The sequence below is a fragment of the Felis catus genome, chromosome A1, assembly GCF_018350175.1.
Source record: "Felis catus isolate Fca126 chromosome A1, F.catus_Fca126_mat1.0, whole genome shotgun sequence".
NCBI classification, from domain to species: Eukaryota; Metazoa; Chordata; class Mammalia; order Carnivora; family Felidae; genus Felis; species Felis catus.
The window spans coordinates 94,652,675-94,674,397 of NC_058368.1; the positions used below are offsets into that span (position 1 = coordinate 94,652,675).

Genomic DNA, 21,723 nt, shown 5'->3' on the forward strand with positions numbered 1-21,723 from the left:
ACTGTTGTGAAATAGTAATATGCTATTTAAAGACCATGGACTCTTACTGTACTTCGTTGCTTAGTCTAAGACCTCTATTTTCAGAATGCAGTGTATTTGAAGACGAGTTTTACTGTTGAATTTGACAGGCCTGGCACAAGGCCAATCTCATGAGCCCAAAGGGAGAGTTTGCAGAAAACGCAGGTTGAAGGAGCCATAGAATTGACTTTCCATGAAGTCTAGGCTTATCCATGTTCATTCCTACGGGTGGGAGATTTGCTGAAAGTTGACTGTTTTCTTCCTTCCATACCATCTGATTCCAATCTGTACTTGTCTTTTATAGCTAGAGACGGTCGGATGGCAGCTTAACCTTCAGATGGCTCACTCTGCCCAAGCGAAACTAAAATCTCCTCAAGCCGTGTTACAGCTGGGAGTGAGTGGTGAAGATTCAAAGGTAAGAAATGGTACCTCAGTGAAATGCTGCATTTTGTTTACCAGGTAGGTCTTGTACTTTATTGTGAGCAGAGTCTCTGCCCCCTGGATTGAAATTTTAAACACAATTAAATTAAAATTCAACAAGGATTAACAAATGGCTAGATCTTTGTGACAGGTTTTGAGAATCAGAGTTACTTATCCCTTTGTTATTCATTTGAAGAAATGTCTTGCACGAGCATTTCATAACCTCTTCTTTTAAATTCTGCAGTGGGAAAACTTGGTAACAGCCATATAAAATTAAGATTTTAATGATTTAGATATTTGTGGATATTTGTAGGTGTTTTGTGTTTTAAGTTGCTTACATATAGTAGAAGGAATTTTGTTGTCTAGCCAATGCCTGCATTACCAAGATGATGTGAATTGTGTTTGTGTGTGTGTAACAATAGCGTGCATGAGTTTAAATCCCAGCTGTTGCAAAATGGAATTTTGGATTCGTTTATACTGCGTGATGATTTCTTTTTTAGCGTTAATTTCAGGAAGCTTGAACATCTTATCAAAGTTAAAAGAGTTGGTATGGAATTTTTTTTTTTTTTTTTTACTGTAGCGTATAGAGAAATATATATTTAAGATAGCAGTGAAAGATATTTGTTATCTTTTTATTGTAATCGATTATCTTTTTAAGATGGATAAAGGGGAGTGACTTTTTCCCCCTAAATAAAGGAGACTTTGCTTCTTTTTAACACAGAGAGGTGAGAATCAGGTAGGAAGATCTGAGGAAAGAGAGGTAACTTTGACTGGATGTAATCAGAGAATAATTGGAGAAATATTATTGTTTATAATGGGCATTGAAGGATGAGAGCAGTATTACTTCTTTGTTAGAACTTTCATCATGTGTTATATATCATGCGCATTTTTATCTTCCATGGTAATGGGGACCAGTACGTAGCCCAGGTTAACAAGTCTATAAAATTTTAGGCCATTGAGTTGGGTCTCACTGTATATAATTTATTAATTCATTCAGTGTTTCAAAAGTATTGCATTTCACACATTTTAAGTTGATGAATACAGTATAAATAACGATAATATATAAAATAATATAAGTTTAGTAGTTAAGAGTTGAAGTGACTGGTATATTATGTATGCTCTACAATTTAGAAGTGGTGTAGCCTTGGGCAAGTCACTTCATCTTTATGAGTGTCAGCTTCTTCATCTGTAAACCGGGGATAACATTACCTGTCGCACGGGGTTACCCAGTGTACGGAGTGCTTATTTAGTCCGACGCCTAGTGTTAGGTAAATGCTTAAAAAATGCAGGCTGCTGCCATTTTCATCATCATCGGCAATAAAACTTATTTTTGGCTAATGAATAAATAAATGCCTTTGTTTTAAACCAAAGCTGACAGTGAATTTATTTCCTGATGAAATGAATCATTTCCCTTTCCTTGCCCCCTTCCGCCTTTTTAGTTCTCGATCTTCTTTTTCATATCTATGCTTACTGAGACCTCGGGAGGGGAAGGACAGCCTGGAAAGCCTGATGTTTTCTTACAGTGAACTAGGGAAGGCATTCCTTTAGGTTTGGGATAACAGTCTGGAACTCACTAGTTCCAGTGTAGACTGGAACTATTCTGAGTGAAGACACACACGCGTACGTATGTGCAGATGTACATACACACATTCGTATGTTCTCCAAGTGACTGTACGCCTTCACTGTTGCATTTCTCTGGACTGTCATACGTTAAGTCTGAGTAGGTAAATGGAATTGATAGGCTGGAAGGAAACTGTTGCGACCGTATGTGGGGTGTACTTCAAGCATCATTGTGTAGGCAGTGGTGGACCTTGGGATGCCTGAGTCCTTCCGGCTCCTTTATTATGTCTTCAAAATACGTTTATATGTCAGTTCTATGTTGAGACAGTAGGAATGAATGAGTAATACTTCTAGTAAAAAAGTCATGTTTTTAATCTATGTTACTCAGAAAATCTCTACAGATGTGAAATCCAGCTCACTGGGAGATAGAACCTGGAGTACATTTGTATCTCCCTGTGTGTTGCTATTTTGAAGTTTTGAACGAGCGTTTGGTTATCCATATAACTTGTAGAGCTGGAGAACCATTTGCATAGACAAACAGACGATGCAAAGAAGAGCAGCGGCCTACAAAGGAAAAGGATATTTTCTTTTTTTTTTAAGTTTATTTATTTTGAGAGAGAGACAGAGCATGAGCAAGGGAAGGGCAGAGAGAAGGGGAGACACAGAATCCCAAGCAGGCGCCAGAATCTGACCTATCGGCACACAGCCCGATGCAGGGCTCGAACCCATGAGCCGTGAGATCACGACCTGAGCCAAGATCAAGAGTCGGATGCCCATCAGGCTGAGCCACCCGAGCACCCCGATATTTTCATTTTGGTGCAGACTTAAGTGCACCTCTTTCCCTTGTATTGCCTCTCTTCCCTATGGCATTGTGTGGATTTGACCTGTTTCTCATATCTGCTAAAGAAGAGACATGTAATGGAGCGTATCACAGCTGTCAGCCTGGACAGACACCTGCCATCTCCAAGCGCTGTGTATCCCAGCTCCAAGGAGCAGTTAACCACCACACCTCTGTTCTCTCAGTGAACTGCTGTTGGGAAGATGTACTTTTTCTTCTTTTCATATTCTCCCTCTCTCTTTTTGTGATCTGGTACTCTGTTCTTTGTACTCGTGTGAGACTTTGGGAATTCTTGACAGGTGGGAATATTAGATGAAAGGAACAGGAATATGGAATATGTTTTAAAAACCATGTTTGTTAAAAGAAAGGAGAACTTTTTCTAAAAAATTTTTAAGTTTGTTTATTTGAGAGAGAGAGAGAGAGAGAGAGAGAGAGAGAGAGAGAGAGAGAGAGAAAGCAGAGGAGGGGCGGAGAGAAAATCCCAAGCAGGCTCTGTGCTGATAGTACAGAGTCTGATGTGGGGATCGAACTCACAAACTGTGAGATCATAACCTGAGGCGAAACCAAGAGTCAGACACTTAACCAACTGAGCCACCCAGGCGCCCAAGAAGGGAGAAGTTTTATTGAAAACGATGACAAGTTATCACTGGTTAGTGTATGATGGAAAGTATCATAGAATACAGAGTTGCCATATTATGAAATTGGCATTTGTTTAAAAAGCAGAAAGCATGAAAGAAAATTCTTTTAAGTGTGTATGTTAAAGGGTATTTTTCCTGAAAGTATTCATGTATTAAAATAATTCTGAGAGGGGTGCCTGGGTGGCTCAGTCAGTTCAACATTTGACTCTTGATTTTGGCTCAGGTCATGATCTCACGGTTTGTGAGATCGAGCCCCACGTTGGGCTCTGTGCTGACAGAGTGGAGCCTGCTTGGGGTTCTCTGTCTCTTCTTTCTCTCTTCCTCCCCTGCTCTCTCTCTCAAAATAAGTAAACTTAAAAAAAACTCTGAAAGGGTTAGTCAGTGAACATTATGAGAGACTCTTTTGATGGTGTTTACTTTTGAGCTGCTGAGCCGAAAACTTCCTGCAGTTCATCAAAGTGTGTGGTTTCTAAAAGTCTTTCTTCTCATTCACTTCCAACATACACATGAAAAGCGTAGCCTGCAGTGAAGTTCTAATTGCTGTCACATTAGATAGCACTGTTGCACTCGTGTCCTTTCTCTTGGAACGTTCCTGTCTCAAGGCTTTCCTGTTTTGCTACTAATTTTATCATGAAAACTGGGCGATTGTAGCTTCTCTTGCAGTATTTTGATTTATATATTCTAGTTGTTTGCAATTAATTGTCTTAGTGTTTGTCTACTGCATTTAGCAAAGTAAGATTATTTTCCTGTTCTGAGATACATCAAAAAGAGGGTTGTTTTTTGTTTTTTTTTTTTTTTTTGGTTTATTTCATTAGAGGGCAGTAGAGCTCTTTGCTTACCTAACCTCTGGCACTTACAGTGTTATTTGAAATAACATTCAAAATAATTTGTGAAGTCAGTAGTTGTGGGAAATGCTAAGTGTTCACATTTCTAATCTGTATATAACAATAGAGTTCTCTTGTTTCCATCAACAAAATTAATGCCTATTAATCAGATATGTACAGAACAAATAAATGAAATCATCATGATTTCATTGTTTGTTAGTTTCTCTGTGATTATTTGCCAAAATGAAGTTTATTAAAAAGCCTTCAACACTATTGACTATTTTTGTAACATTCTGTCGCTTGTATTAATTTCTTTGTGAGAAAAGAGAACACAGTAATCCCAAGATAGTTGAATGGCTCTAGTATAACTACTTCCAGGCTAATCATAGTTGACATTTCTTTATTTATAGAGAATAGCAATTTTATACTTAACAAATGTTGATAATTTTGAATATTCCAAGCACCTTAACTTTAAATATCCTAAAAACACTAAAATACTTAAATTTTGCTCTTGGTTGTGCATTATTATGTTTCCCCCAGTAACTTTGCACTTCGGAGACAATCACGTTTTGTTAGTACAGTGACTCTAAAATTTTTTGGTACATCTTTTAAGAAAGAATCTTGGTGTTTCATTCGTTTCTTCTTTTGAAACAACTGGGATAAAATCGCCATGGAAGGGAACTGTCATTTACCTTAAGGTTAAGTTGGATTATGCTCAGGTTGCACAAGGTACTTTGTGGTGGGTAATTACGATTTCAAGTGAATTTAGGACTTTAAGTACTAATTTGTTGAGTGAGAGATCTTCATTCTTATTTCCAAAATGGGTGACAAATTCTATTGAGAGTGAAGAAAAAGGAGGGAAAGCCCTGTTTTAGTGCTTATTCTGTGCTAGACATGGTATCTCCTCCTTTACTTCTGGGGTGCCTGGGTGGCTCAGTCAGTGCAGCTCAGGTCATGGTCTCACGGTCCGAGTGAGTTCGAGCCCTGCGTGGGCTCAGTGCTGACAGCTCGGAGCCTGGAGCCTGCTTCAGAGTCTGTGTCTCCCTCTCTCTCTGCCTCTGTCCTGCTCACACTCTGTCTCTTTCTGTCTCTCAAAAATAAATAAACATTAAAAAAAAATTTTTTTTTTTTTAGATAAAATACTTCTTTCACGGTTACCTGGGTGGCTCAGTTGGTTAAACATCCAACTTAGGTCATGATCTCACGGTTCGTGGGTTTGAGCCCCACATCGTGCTCTGCACTGACAGCATGGAGCCCGCTTGGGATTCTCTATCTCCTATTCTCTCTGATCCATCCCCGCACCTGCATGCACTTTCTCTCTCACATGCTCTCTCGCTCTCTCGCTCTCTCAAAATAAATAAATAAACTTAAAAAAAAAATAAAGCTGTCATCATATTGAAAAAATGAAAATAAAAGATTTCTTTCTTTTATGAATGAATTGTTATTGTTATTATACTGTTATTGTCATTATCTTGTTATTATCCCTATTTTATAGGAAGATGGAGAAATGGAAACACATAGAGATTAACCCCGAGGTTATACAACTAAAAACAAGTAGAACTAGGATTTGAAACCAGACAGTTTAACTTCAGAGCACTGTACTTTATTCATTGCTGAGATACTGCCTCTTTTGCTTATTTAATGACTTAGCAGTCGATCCTGTAATGTATGTATGTTTGAAGTTGCTGAAAGTGTTCTAATACGCACTGTTGTATCTTGTTGGTTGTTGTTCTCCATACAGTGGTAGGCATATGGATTCTCAATTTCCTTTTGCTTTTCTCTGATTAAGTTGAAATAATTTTACACCTAAAGTCAATGAGAGACACTAATAAATACTTTTACATAGTAAATAAAGCTTTATGTTTTGATGTTACCTCAGTTCACTAAAGACTGTGTTTATTAACACACTTTACTATAACAGCTATATGGCATCATGGATGTTGATACCTTATGAACAAAGAAATAGGCTATATCATTAAAAAGAAAACATCCTTAGATCTGTTTATGACAGATTCCTTAGTAAGAGAAAAATACGTCTTTGTTCAAATTATGAACTCTTGTATTAGAAATGTGAAGTATTCTGATCTCCCTAAAAGTGATGGTTGTATTGACTGATTTTGAAGGGCCTTCAGATTTCTCGAGCTGCTCTCACAAGCAGGTCTGAATTTTACAAATACTGTATTTTTACTAATCTAATCTGTATAAATAAATATATTTCAGTATATTTCCCTTGATAATTTAAGTTTATTTTTCTCTTTAACAAAAATTTTTTTTAAATGTTTATATTTGAGAGAGAGAGAGAGAGGGACAGAATGCAAGTGGGTGAGGGGCAGAGAAGGAGGGAGGCATAGAATCTGAAGCAGGCTCCAGGCTCCAAGCTGTTATGACAGTATAGAGCCCACAAGGGGCTCGAACTCACAGATCACGAGATCATGACCTGAGTTGAAGTCAGATGCTTAACCGACTGAGCCACCCATGCGCCTCTATTTTTCTCTTTTTTAAAAGTTGTGCATCTATTATGGACATTTTTAAAAATATAGGAAAAAAAAAAAGACAATTAAAACCGTACCCACAACACTGTTATGTTTTGCTATAGGACTTTCTAGTTGTTTTTTACTTTGCATCTCTTAACTTGTAAATGATTAAAAAAAAATAATGATGTTTGCATTTGGTTTAGGAAAAAATTGAGATTTTATTATTACTGTTCAGTGCTTGATATGGTTATGAGAAGATAATCTCATTCATTAATCAGAATTTTTTTCCATTTTGATAAGTAGCAATTACTGCTTTTTCTAGAACATGGTCTCCTGTGATCTGAAGAAACATTCAGTAAAGTCTTGGGCTTTTTACTCACTGATTTTGATGAGAAATTTTATAAAATGAGCTTTGCTTCCAGCAGTTCTGTATTAAGATACTAATTTTCATTTGTGCCATTTGGGATGGTTATTTAGGGTTCAGAAAATTTTGAAGACAGGTCAGTGGTTTTTCTTCTCAAATGAAATGATTGATAAGTATTGTCTTTTTTTTTTTTTTTTAATTTTTTTCAACGTTTATTTATTTTTGGGACAGAGAGAGACAGAGCATGAACGGGGGAGGGCCAGAGAGAGAGGGAGACACAGAATCGGAAACAGGCTCCAGGCTCTGAGCCATCAGCCCAGAGCCTGACGCGGGGCTCAAACTCACGGACCGCGAGATCGTGACCTGGCTGAAGTCGGACACTTAACCGACTGCGCCACCCAGGCGCCCCAGTATTGTCTTTTAAAAATTGTGGTTCTTGGGGCACCTGGGTGGTTCAGTCGGTTGAGTGCCTTTGTTTTTTTCTTTAAGGTTTATTTATTATTTTGAGAGAGAGAGAGATACAGTGTGAGTGGGGTAGAGGCACAGACAGAGGGGAGAGAGAGAATCCAAAGCAGGCTCCATGCTGTCCGTACAGAGCTTCACGTGGGGCTCGAACTCATAAGTCGTAAGATCATGACCTGAGCCGAAATCAAGAGTCAAATGTGTAACCAGCCTAACCACCCAGGCAACCCGAGTGTCTGAGTCTTGATTTTAGCTCAGGTCATGATCTCACTGTTGTGAGATCAAGCACTATGTCAGGCTCTGCGATGGGTGTGGAGCCTCCTTCAGATTCCCTTTCCCTATCCCTTTGCCCCTTCCTTGTGCAGATGCGCTCTCTCGTGCACGCGCGCGTTCTCTCTCTCTCTCTCTCTCTCTCTCTCTCTCTCTCTCAAAAAACAGGAAATAAATAATTATGGTTTTTTTCATTAGTTAGGTTATGTATGTTTATTGTACAAAACTTGTAGAAAATTGTAGAAAATTGTAGAAATTGTAGAAAATTCAGAGATATAAAGAAAATCTCAGAGGTTTACCCCCAAGATGCAGCCAATCTATTTGACCTATTTTATTTCCGTGTTTATTCTACGGATACTTTCTTCTGAGAGTGTGATTCTGTGACTTTTTTGATTTTATGCTCTGCTTTTGTCCTGTAACTCTGTAAAACTTTTTCCGTATTGCTTCCAACTTACCATGCATGTATTTTAAATGACTGTATTGTACTCTGGCTATGAAATACTATGGTTTTCTCCCAGTTCCTCCATTGTCAAATAACGGGTTTGTTTCCAGTATTTTCCTGTTATATTGTGACAAACATATTTGTGTATATATACATAGTAGGTGCTTAATAAACGTACTGACTGACTGACTGACTGACTGAATAAAGCCTCCTTAGTATATAGGATTATTCCCCAGGAGTATAATTAGTAGGTAAAAGGGTATAAACTAAAAAGAGGTCTTGCTATAGTTTGATAAATGGCTTTCCATAATTATTTTGGAAACATGCTCAGAAACTCAAAGGGTGCATTCAGAGGATTTAAGAGCTTCTGGAGAAAGGCGTGACATTACTATCTCACATACAGGCTCTTTCGTAACTGGTTAATTAAGTACTTTGGATAATTGTAGGAGATCAGTTGAAAGCTCAAATACTTTTGTAATATTAGAGAATCGTCCATTTTATAATTTCTTTATTCCATTAGTGTACGTATAAGCTTTCATTATGTGTGTTTTGGTTTATTATAGAACGTGCAGAAGCAATCTGATCAAATACTCTGGCAGTTATAGAAAATAGAAATGGCCCTTATTTGTGAGATAATTGCCCAGATACTCTGAGAACAAAGCCTGGTCCTTTGCAATCTAATTTATTTAAGTATTCCTAAGGCTGTGTGGCTCTAGTTTTCTTGTTTTTAACTTTGTTTTGTATCCTTTTTCAGTGTGATCAGTTTCTCAGTGATTTTGTCCTTCAAGGGGTCATGTTTTCTACATAAGAGCAATACAAAATTTTTTTCCTCAATTTAGTGCATATTTTGGTTTTGTAATCAATTTGACTTTCTAAAAGCCCTTATGTATTCAAGTCATATATGTACATCTTCATGGTATCACAGTGAATCTCTTGGTATCTGTGTGAGAGCGTATGTGTGTGTGCAAGCTTTTTTCAAATTTCAGGCTCCCTAATGGAAACTCTACATTTAACCATGAGAAGGCTTTATAAGCTAAAAAAAATTACTGTTTGGATACTGTCTTTGAGGAGTAAAAACAAACAGAATATTAATACACAATTAGAGTGTGATAGTATTTAGTATTCATGTGGGGAAAATGATAGAAGAGTCTTGGAGAAGAAAATCCTTTCTAAAAATAATCCAGAAAGTTCATGCATTTCAGACTTAAAATATCATCTTTTCACTAACATTCTTTTAAAAAATTCTGTGGGATTCCAAAGTAGGTAAACAAACAGTATCACCCTTAGTTGTCTTTCCTAGCTTGGAGCCTTTTTAACTTTTTATATCCAGAGGCAATTGATAATTGTGGAATTCCCCAGACATAATAGAATATATTTAGAAGTACCTCTAAATTTTGTTTGATGTATTTTTATGGATTAGAAATGACATTAATGTAAACCAGTGGTTTAAGTATTTTGATATGAAAGTGTTTATACTGCATTAGACAACTGAACAAATAAAGTGCTGTTTCAGAAATTAAATAAGCAGTAACTTTTTCAATAGCTCAGATTCTGTTCAAGAAGTACTTATTAAGGGGCACCTGGGTGGCTCAGTTGGTTGGGCGTCTGACTTCGGCTCAGGTCATGATCTCACGGTTCGTGAGTTCGAGCCCCATGTCGGTTCTGTGCTGACAGCTCGGAGCCTGGAGGCTGTTTCAGATTCTGTGTCTCCCCCTCTCTCTCTGCCCCTCCCCTGTTTGTGCTTTGCCTCTCAAAAATGAATAAATGTTAAAAAAAAATTGAAAAAAAAGTATTTATTAAACATTTCGTATGTAAGAGACAGTAGGCAAAGTGTTAATGATATGAGAAGGTCTTATTTTCTATCATGGAGTTTACGGTCTAGCAAGCCAGTAAATATAAGTTTAGTGACTGTTACAAAAGAGGGAATATATGGAGCCCCAGAGACTGACAGCAAGTAGTTAGAGACTGTGACAGGCAGGGGAGTTTCTGGTGAGAGAAAGAGCACATGAAAAAGGATGGAGGCTTGTCTCTTGAGCCCATTGAGTATGAGGTAGCTGCAATATCCAGGTGGAGATTGGTTGGCAATCTGGGGCTTGAGAGAAAATTATAGACTAGAAACTGAGATTTGGAAATCATTGAGGGTTAGATTGTAGTTTCAGTCATGAGAATGGTGGAGATCAATCACTTAGGGAGAAAATATAGACATTTATGAGCTCAGGATACTGGGGGGTGGGGGGGGAGCTCAGTTGATTTAGCATCCGACTTCAGCTCGGGTCATGATCTCATGGTTTGTGAGTTTGAGCCATGCGTCGGGCACACTGCTGTCAACACAGAGCCTGCTTCGGATTCTCTGTGCCCATCTCTCTCTTCCCCTCCCCTGCTCATGCTCTCTGTCTCCTATGAGCTCCTAAATTTAAAAGGCAAGTAGAGTTGGAGGAGCTTATGACAGCGAATAGGAAGGAGCAGTCTGAGATGAAAGGAAGAAGATTTCTTGGAGAGTGAATTATGTCACATGTTCCTAAGAGGTAATAGAGAAGAAAAAAGTAAATTAACTAATTTAATCCTCAGAGCTGTGAATTAGGTCCTGATATTTTCCCTGGTTTGCTCAGTGGTTAAATATCAGTGCCTAGATTGAGTACTAGAAAGTGAGAGAGCCAAGATTTGAATCCAGGTCCGTGTGACTCAACAGCCTCAACCTCTAATCACTATACAGGGATAAAAAAGTGAATTCAGTGACATGGAGATCACTGGTGATCATTGTCTAGGGGCAGGAGGAGCTGTTTTAAGATGGCGGGTAGTATTGAATGCTGTTGAGAGGTCAGGAAAGAGAATAGGCTTGTGAGTGTTGTATTTGGTTAGATGGACCTCTCTGATAACCTTGACAGTGGTCATCTCGGTTACAACTGAGAGGAAAAAGAAACCTGCTTGGATTAAACCGAGGAGAGAATGTGAGGACACAAAGTGGAAGCCACCAGATAAGTTAACTGTTTCAAGAAGCCTGGAGGTAGGATGGTCCCTGTAGGGAGTGTGGATTTAATGACTGCAGATGTTAGAGGAGGCTTGTATGCCGATGCGCAGATGCATGGAGAGAGAAATTTATAACGCAGCACAGAGAGGGATATAATTTTCTTGAGAAAGTGAGAAGTTGCAAGATCCAGAGTGCAAATGGAAGGGATGGACTGTGAAAGAAGTGAGAACATGGCATTTGTTGTAATAGGAAATAAGAGTATGGGTTAGGTATGTAGTTTTGAGTGTTGGAAGAGAAATTTGTGTCTGATTCCTGCTTTTTTCTCCAGGCAGCTGAGGGAGTGGGTAGGTTTAAGAGGTTTGAGAAACAGAGGAGAAAGTATGAAATAGTATTTTGTATACTGGGAAAATGAACAAACTCGGGATTTTAGTCTGCTTCACTGTGTTGAACAGTGCTGATTGCCCATTTGCAATTTGTGGCCATAAATTTAAAATGGGAACTGTTGGAAGGTTGTACATTTTTCTTGATCCATTTTTAGCTGCAGAGGTAGAGCAGGTGGGTAATTGGATTTAATTAGGGTTTCATCTTTGCCTGGGGTATCAGATGAAGGGAGAAAGGGAGAAAGGATGGCCTGTGTGTAAAAGGGAGTGATTCTAAATTGAGTCAGGCAGAGAGACAGCATAATGTGTGTTGGGGGTAGGTTGTTGGAGAAGAAATGGCTGGAGACAGAAATGGAACCCCGAGCCACAGCCTCCCTAGAGTAGGTTGTGGTGTAGAGGGCCCTCAGACACATTAGGTCCAGGATCACTCGGGGAGTTTTTAATTTGAATCTTCAGACTTCTTTGGCTTGGTCTGGTGTATGGCAAGCATGTCCTTTAAGAGAGAGAAGTAGATAAATGTAAAACCTATCGTCTGATCTTGTCGGAACGTTTAGCCCTGCATCAACTTGGAAACTGAAGTGGTCCAGATATATGAAGATCTGTTCCATATCTAAGAATTCTTAACGTGTGGCCACTGGCTACGCCTTTGTCTGTTGCTTCCTTGGCTGATGATATACCCAACAGCTGCTGGAAAATACTGGAGTAGTTCACAATGAGCCCTCTATATTAACGATACTACAGCCAGAAATCAATTAAAATGTGTAAAATGTAAATGTTTTATGTCTCAACTGAATTTATTAACTTTTGAACACCATTGGTGATTTTCTGAATTGCTTTTCTAAATCTAGTACTCTAATTTGGGAATGGTACTGTAAATTTTAGATTCAAGAAACAGTAAAGTTGGCTAGGCTAAGTTTTCTCGCAAGTAAATTGCAGTGTTGAATATTGAATCAGTTCTGATAATTTTGGCAAAAAAAAAAAAAAATGACAATTTTCTCTCCTGGCCTAATTTATGTGAGATTTTAAGCATTTTTGCTGTTATGTCACCATGTGAGTGCTTAAATGTATCTTTAATAGATTATGTAAATTGTGTTTCTTTAAAATTTTTTCATTCCTTTTTCTGAGAAGTATTTGGAGAAAATTAAACTTATATGAAGAAGACTCACTTTGTTATATATTTCTCTCCTCAGAACAAATTTTTGGGCACTATTGACTGTTTTTATGGTATTGGGGAAAGTAAAGATTTTTCTTTATATTGGTTTTTTTGGTTGTTTGTTTTTGTTGTTGTTTTAACTTTTCTACTATCCTTAATTCTTATCCCGAATTATGTAATCTTTAAAAAACATCGCATGTCTGTATATAAAGCGCTTTAATGATTTTAATCAGATCCTCAAGTCTTGGGTCACCTGCCCTCTTGTTTGGAAGTGTGGCCGTCCCAAGATTCCTGGTCATTGCAAGTCTGTGGCCGTTTACATGTTTGTGTGTAGCATCTGCTCAGTGTCACAGGTTCTATGTTTCCGGTCTGTATTTGGATGACATGTCTGAGGGTCTGAAGGCAGCTGTTCAGTTAGTGCACAGACTGTAGTCACTTTCAGTCACCTTATACAATGGGGAGTGGAATTCACACGCAGTGGGAACATACCACAGCTAGGGCTTTTAGATGAAATAAGGGGGAGCAAGTCGGGCCGGTGGAGCAATGCTGTCCTTGTCTTACCACTTACCCCACCTTTTGCTATTAGCAGAAACAAGAGGCAGAATAGAATCTCATTTTTGCACATCTTGGTAACTTGTTCAGAAAAGTTTTGATCCTAATTAATGAAGTGACCGACTGTATACCATTTTTACAACGTCATATTTTGTTTTTAAAACTTGTTTTGTGGGGTGCCTGGGTGGCTTAGTCAGTTAAACGTCGGACTCCTGATATCCGCTCAGGTCATGATCTCACGGTTCATGAGTTCGAGCTCTGCGTTGGGGTAGATAGAGCCTGCTTAAGATTCTTTCTCTCTTTGCCCCTCCTCCCCCCCTTCAAAATAAATAAACTTAAAAAAAATAAATTGTTACTTTTTGGAGTTTATATACATAAAATTTGCTGATACTCAGTAAATATCATAACATCAGTGAAATGCTATATGTTTGTTGTAGTGGTTGTGGTTAGTTAACAAAAAAACATAGCTGACAAATTATTCAGGGTGAAGATAAAATGTAATAATAAGTGAATGTGTAAAAAGAAATTCCCTTTTTTTTTTTTTAATTTAGTTTGAGAGAGTGTGCATATTCACATTTGAGCAGGGCACGGGCAGAGAGAGAGAGAAAGAGAGAATCCTAAGCAGACTCTGCACTGTCAGCACAGAGCTCTATCTACTTGGGGTTCGATCTCACGAACCATGAGATCCTGACCTGAATGAAAATCATGAGTCAGACGCTTAACCAGCTGAGCCACCTAGGCATCCCATGATAATAATTTTGAATGTGATATTTTAATTGATATATGGCTTTCTGAGTATACGTATTATAAACTAGTTGTTTCCCACCATAGAGCCTTACATTGTAAATACCTTTCAACCTTTCAATGTCAATAAATGAAATTTTACTCAGCAATATCACTTTAAATGGCTGCAGAGTATGGTGTTGTTTATATATTCCATCTTCTTTTTCTTTTTCTTTTCTTTTTCTTTGGGGGGGGGGGTAAACATGGTTTATTTTTCAAGTAATCCTTCAGCAATGCCTTTCCTTTTGAAGCCATATTTAAGCCTTTTGGTAGACACGAACATTATTGGCCAGTTAAAATAAGGGAAGTAGATCTTAGAAATGATTCCATGTGTTAGAATTCTAGTAACTGCTAGAGTAATGAGTTTTTATTGTAGGGTAAGCTGTCTTTCCAGGGTTTATCATGTTTGGACATTTAGTCCAGAACATCCTTTTTTTTTTTATTGTACTTATTTTTTATTTTATTTTTTAAGTTTTCATTTAAATTCAAGTTAGTTAATGTACAGCGTAATATTACGTCCAGGTGTACAATATAGTGATTCACCTCTTCCATACATCACCCAGTGCTCATCACAGCAAGTGCCCTCCTTAGTCCCCATCACCTACTTCACCCATCCCCCACTCCCCTCCCCTCTGGTAACTGTCAGGTTGTTCTCTAGAGTTAAGAGTCTGTTTCTTGGTTTGCCTCTCTCCTTTTTCTCTCGATGATTGTGTGTTTTGTTTCTTAAATTCCACATCTAAGTGAATTATATGGTATTTGTCTTTCTCCCACTGACTTATTTTACTTAGCATAATACTGTCTAGCTCCATCCATGTTGTTGCAAATGGCAAGATTTCTCTTTTTTGATGGGTAATATTCCATTGTGTGTGTATATTTACATATATACATATATATGTGTATATATACCTGTGTGTGTGTGTGTGTATGTATGTATATATACACATATATATGTATATATACACATACACAAATTGCATCTTTTTTATCCATTCATCAGTTGATGGACATGTGAGCTATTTCCATAATTTGGCTACAGTATATAATGCTGCTGTAAACATGGAGGTGCATGTTGGAATGGCTTTTAAATTTGTATGTGTGTGTTCATTAATTCATGAGGTTCTCAAACAGTGTTTGCTTCCTTCTTTCCTCTCTTCCTCCCTTTCTCTTCCCCCCTTCTTCCTTTCTTCTTTATAATGGAGGAGAAAGCAGTTTCTTTCAGAGCTATCCCATTTTATCTCAAGGAGTTCCAGCCCGACCATCTTATTAACAGGGTAATTTTATCCATGCTTAAAATCCTGCCACTTCCTTGATAAGGACAATGTAATAAATACTCCAAAATAACCCAGCAGTAAAACAAAGAGAGTTACTCAGGTACAACTTTATTTATGAAATGAGCAAAAGCTTATGGAATACACCAGCAAAAAGAGATCTTAGATGGATATGGCAACAGATTCTTAGGGTAGATATCAAAAACACGAACAGCAAAGGAAAGAAGATAAATTAGACTTCCTTGAAATGAAAAACTTTTGTGCATTGAAGGACTGTGAAGAAAATGAAAAGACAACCTAAAGAATGGAAGAAAATGTTTGCACGTCATATATCTGCTAAGGGATTTGTTTCTCATATATTTGACGAACTCCTGCAACTCAACAACAAAACACCTCCACTAAAAAATGGGCAAAGGACTTGGATAGACATTTCTCCAAAGAAGATGTACAAATGGCCAAAAAGCCCGTGAAAAGATAATGCATCATTAGGCATTAGGGGAATGCAAATCAAAACTACAAGGAGATATCACTTCACACTCATTGGGGTGGCTATAATTACAAAGAGAGAGGAAGGAAGGAAGGAGGGAAGGAAGGAAGAAAGAAAAAGACAGAAAATAGGTGTTGTTAAGGATGGGGGGATATTAGGACCCTTGTGATTGCTGTAGGGAATATAAAATTGGTGAGCCCCAATACTTTGTCAGTTCCTCAGAAATTCAAACATAGTGTTATCATATGACTCTGCAGCCCCACTGCTAGATATATATCAGGAAGGACTCAAGTAAGTAATGTACATGTGTGTGGATAGCAGTATTAGTCACAGTAGCCAGAAGGTCCCAGATGTCCCATCAGCGGATGCATGGAGAAACAATGTCTGTAAATACGTACAAAGGAATATTATTGAACCATAAGAAGGAATGAAGTACGATACATGCCTCAGTGTGGATGAACCTCAGAAACATTCGCTTAGTGAAAGAAACCAGACCCAAAAGGTCACATATTGTGTGATTCCCTTTGTGTAAAATATCCAGGTTAGGCAAATCCATAGAAGCAGCAAGCAGATCAGAAGCTGCCAGAGCCTGGGGGAGGGAAGGAAGGTAGAGGAGTGACAGCTTAAAGGTTAGGAGTTTCTTTTTGAGGTGAGGGAATGTTCTGGAATCAGAGAGTGGTAATATATTGTGAATGTATCAGGAACCACTGAATTGTGTACTTTAAAGTGATTAAAATGGTAAATTTGATAGACATCAGGAAAGAGAGTAAGGGAAACTGACTTTAGGAATAATTCAACCTTCTTCCTAAGTTTATTGATGAGGAAGGTCAGGCCCAGTGAGATTAAATGATTTGTCAGTTATTTTTTGCACAGCCAGATGAGATCCTTGTCTGACAGAATGGAGGGGACAGTGGATTTAAAGTGACAAAACTGGGGCGCCTCAGTGGCTCAGTTGGTTAAGCATCTGACCCTTGATTTCAGCTCAGGCCATGATCTCACTCATGATTCATAGGATCACGCCCTGTGTTGGGCTGTGTGCTGACAGTGCGGAGCCTGCTTGGGATTCTCTCTCTCCCTCCGCCCGTCCCCTTCTCCTGCTCTCTCTTTCTCTCAAAATAAATAAACATTTTTTTTTAAAGGTAAAATATAAAACTGAGTTTAAATTCTTAGAATGTGGGCAAGAATCTGAATTTACAGCAAACTTCCCTTTTTGAAAATGTGGCTAGTAATACCTCTCTTAGGATTATTGTTGATAGAACTCATTGAGATAATGTCAGCAAAATGCCTGTTAGAGGGAGTCCCACATAGTAGGTACTTGATGTTAATTGAATCTGAATTTGCAATGCTGTAGTCTAACCTTGTGTTAGGAACATAAGTTTTTCTGGAAAATTTTTTTAGGAATATATTATCTTGGAAGTACTTGAGTGCCGGCTTTATAGCTTATACGATAGTTTGCTCTTTAAAAAATACTGTGCAGCATTACAGTATTCTAGCTTCTAAGCAGGCTCTTAGAATTGAGATTGAATTGTCTGTAGCCATCGTTTTTAACAAATCACTGTTGTATTTCTCTTACTTAGTAGAAAGGATTCCCAAATGAATATGGAGGAAGAATACTACTTCCTTAATTGCTAATACTGCATTGTAGGCTACTTGAACTCGCTGTGGGGCTTTTTTTTTTTTTTTTTTTAACCCACAGTGACCTTTCATAGAGTGTGTGCTCTGAGAGACCAAATTGGCATGGCAATGTGCCAACTATAAGTGTAATTTTCTGTGATATTAAATCATCTTTGCTTTTATTTGATCATTCTCAATGACAGTACTTTCTATTTACTTAGTAGCTTTCAGCAGGGCTCAAAACTCTGCAAATATTGAGCCTCATAACACTCCTTTGAAGCAGGCATACTGTAATCATCCATATTTGTTAGGAGAGGAGGAGGATGTTACCACTTCATTGTTAATACTGTAATAAGAGAAGAAATAGTCTATTAAAAATCGGTTGCTAATTAGAGGATGGTTTTCTTTGAAAATGAGAACCAGGGGCGCCTGGATGGCTCAGTCGGTTAAGTGTCTGACGTCGGCTCAGGTAACGATCTCACATTCATGGGTTCAAGTCCTGCATTGGGCTTTCTGCTGTTGCCATGGAGTCCACTTTAGATCCTCTGTCTCTCTCACTCTCTGCCCCTTCCCTGCTCATGCTCTCCCTTTCTCAAAAGTCAACAAACATTTAAATGAATAATAAATAAATAAAGTAAAATAAAATAAAAAAGAAAATGGAAACCAAGTTTTTCTGCCTCATGTAGACGATGCCCAGGATTTCCATCCTCATTTTAATTTGCCTATTTTCTCTACTTTTCAACCGACTGTAATGTGTATTGACTTCTTCAGATTCTCAAGTACAAGAAGAAAGTTGCAAGCGTGTACCTAAAGTAGTGTAACTGAACTATATCAGTTGTCAAGTCTTTTTGTTCTAGACAGATCAGTAGAGTAATTTATATATTTTTTTAGCTTTGAGGGTGAGTACTGTGTAGTCAGTTGTAAGTTACATGACAGTCACCTCCTCAGGTATTTTAGGTTGGCATGGCAATGACTAATAATACCACTGGCATGTAAGTGTGTTTATGCTTTGCAATGATGGTATGCATTTTATGAATAAAGTACTGCCTAATCCAGTATCTTTTGGCTGTTTGTTTCTTGAGCGGTGATCTTTGGAGATGGGGAGATATCCTATAGGTTAAGATACAGAACAAGCTTAAAAATGCGGTTTAAAATGGGGCCTACTTAATGACAATTCCCGAAAAAAGATAAAACATTTCTCATAAGGAAATTTAGTTTGTTGTTTTTGTTTGTTTTTAAAAAATTTTTTAGTTAACATACAGTGTAATTTTGGTTTCAGGAGTAGAATTCAGTGATTCATCACTTACATACAACACCCAGTGCTCATCACAAGTGTCCTCAATACCCATCACCTATCTAGCCCATCCCCCACCAACCACCCTCCATCAACCCTCAGTTCTCTGTTGTTAAGTGTCTCTTGTAGTTTGTTTCCCTCTCTTCTCTTCCCCCCCCTTCTCGCATGTTCGTCTGTTTTGTTTGTTAAATTCCACATATGAGTGAAATCATAGGGTGTTTGTCTTTTTCTGATGGACTTACTTTGCATAGCATGGTATGTTCTAAGCTCCATCCACATCACTGCAAATGGCAAGATTTCATTCTTTTTGATGGCTGAGTAATACTCCATTTTACATGTATATATAACACATCTTCTTTATCCATTCATCAGTCAGTGGACATTTGGACTCTCTCCATAGTTTGGCTATTGTTGGTAATGCTTCTGTAAACATTGGGGTGCATGTACCCCTTCAAATATGTATTTTTGTATCTTTCGGGTAAATACCTAGTAGTGGAGTTGCTGGGATGTAGGGTAGTTCCGTTTTTAGTTTTTTGAGGAACCTCCACACTGCTTTCCAGAGTGGCTGCGCTGGTTTGCATTCCCACAAGCAGTGCAAAAGAGTTCCCCTTTCTCCGCATCCTCGCCAGCATCTGTTGTTTCTTGTGTTGCTAATTTAATTTTAGCCATTCTGACAGGTGTGAGGTGGTATCTCATCGTGGTTTTGATTTGTATTTCCCAAATGATGAGTGATGTTGAGCATCTTGTCACGTGTCTGTTAGCCGTCTGGATGTCTTCTTTGGAAAAGTGTCTTTTCGTGTCTTCTGCCCAGGGAATTTGGTTTATGCTAAGAAGCAAATCCATAAGTTGCCTTGCGGTCGGTTAATATGGGCCAGGGCCCGTTTGGAGGCTGAAGGGACGTCTCATTTCTTCTTCATACTGTATACAATTTGCAGTTGTCTGAGATATCTCGTTGTCTCCACTTCTCTCCTGCTGAACTCTGGCCAGCCTGGGTGGGTGGGGCGGGTTGAAGCTGAATCTTAGCAGCTGCAGTGCAGACAGTAACTGCTATACAGATTCTACCACATTCAAGCAAGCAGGAGGATAACGGTAATTTTATTGACCACTTAATATATGCCAGGTATTCTTTGTGCTTTGATGCTTTGTCTCATTGGACCCTTGGACTTAATAAACAGTGAGTCACTTTTTATTATTTGCCCAGGAGGACTGAAAATAATTTACAATTTAATAAAGTAGCCACCGTTCTAACATAATGATTACTTTGCCTCCTGCTTTTAGTGTGGTTCATGGCTAGTGCCTATTCTCACAGTCTATGTTTTTGTTTTTTAACGTTTACTTATTTTTGAGAGAAACGGAGCGTGAGTAGGGGAGGGGCAGAGAGAGAGGGAGACACAGAATCCGAAGCAGGCTCCGGGCTCCGAGCTGTCAGCACAGAGCCCCATGCGGGGCTCGAACCCACAAACCGTGAGATCATGACCTGACCCAAAGTCAGATTCTTAACCGACTGAGCCGCACAGGCACCCCAGCAGTCTTTATGGTTTTATCGTTGCTCTTAAACATTTTGTTTTGATGGCCATGAAAATCTCCTGAGGGTAGGTGATTTATTTCCATTTGGCAAGTGTGAGGAGTCAAAGACTGACCTTGATAGAGATGAGGCTGAGAATTGTTCCTGTTCTTTTTGGCAGGGCTGTCTGGGTGATCAAGTACTTATAGTACTAGGGCATCAGAGAATTTCTGGTAGGAAAACAGTCTGCACTGAATTTTTCTAAAGCACATCTCCACAGCTGTAGAGCAAGTAGGGAACAGGTCAGCTGAGATACCGACTGAGCCTTTGAGCCCTCGGGCAGCCAGGCAGGGTCTCCCGGCACTGGTGTTTTCCAATCACCCAGCCGCTAGCTGACTTGTGGACTAAACACACTGTAAAGTACAAACATTATCATTTGCAGTCAGTGCCAGGATGGGAGTTAGGCTGAGGAAACAGAATTTCCCTCAAAAATGGTAGGAAGTAGAAATTGTAAAATATTTTGTCTTTTTTTAAAAAACCGAATTCACTCTCTCATCTTCTGTTTAATTGCTGGGAGGATATTGTATTCAGGGTTGAAATTTACAGTTAGCAGTTTATTGTTAGTGATCTCAGAAGTTAGCAGTAGTGATTTGCAGAAAACTATAAGCATATCCTGAATGCTGTGTCTACTGGCTGATGGTGTGGATTGACTGAGGGCAAATTTGACCTGTTTTCTGAGGATGCCTTTCACCCCCATTATTCTCTGGGGGGAAGTTTGGTTTACTAGCAGTTTTAGGTAATTTTTGAAGCTCTGACATAAAAATTCTTTTAGATGGTGAAGATGAGCTACTTCATCACTGATTGACAAACAGCAAGTTGACCCAAATCAGTTTCGAAGTGGATTCACAGACCACCTTAATTACTGCCACATTCTCATTTCTGCCAGCCTCTCCCACAAACCCTCGTAGTTTTGTTTTTGCACCTTAATGTTAAAAAGCATCATGATCTCTTTTTTTCTTCTACGTACAGTGTCACCTCATCTAATGGGGAAACAGGTTTTAGAGTCTAAGGTCATGCAGGTGATGATGATCTCATGGAGAACACACTTTTTTTTTTTTTTTAATGTTTACTTATTTATGGGAGACAGAGAGAGACAGTGTGAGTGGGAGAGGAGCAGAGAGAGAGGGAGACCCAGAATCCAAAGCAGGCTCCAGGCTCTGAGCCGTCAGCACAGAGCCTGACATAGGGTCGAACCCACGAACAGTGATATGATGATCTGAGCCGAAGTCGGACGCTTAACCAGCTGAGCCCCCCAGGCACCCCTTAGGCAGAGGGGAATCCCTTAGGAGCACATGGCATTGGACCCCAGCATCTCATTCCTGTAAGGACAAGTTGCCCATTTTACTGTCC

At 38.7% G+C, this 21,723-nt stretch overlaps 1 protein-coding gene across 6 annotated transcripts in view; it reads left to right on the forward strand.

Moving 5' to 3' along the window:
* COMMD10 (COMM domain containing 10) overlaps positions 1 to 21,723 on the forward strand; it is a 217,689-nt gene that overhangs the window by 47,935 nt on the left and 148,031 nt on the right. For all 6 annotated transcript variants that reach the window (XM_003980668.5, XM_045057806.1, XM_045057812.1 and 3 more), the window contains one exon: positions 323 to 433. In XM_003980668.5, the coding sequence (XP_003980717.2) occupies positions 323 to 433 (111 nt within the window). The remainder of the gene's footprint in view (positions 1 to 322; positions 434 to 21,723) is intronic.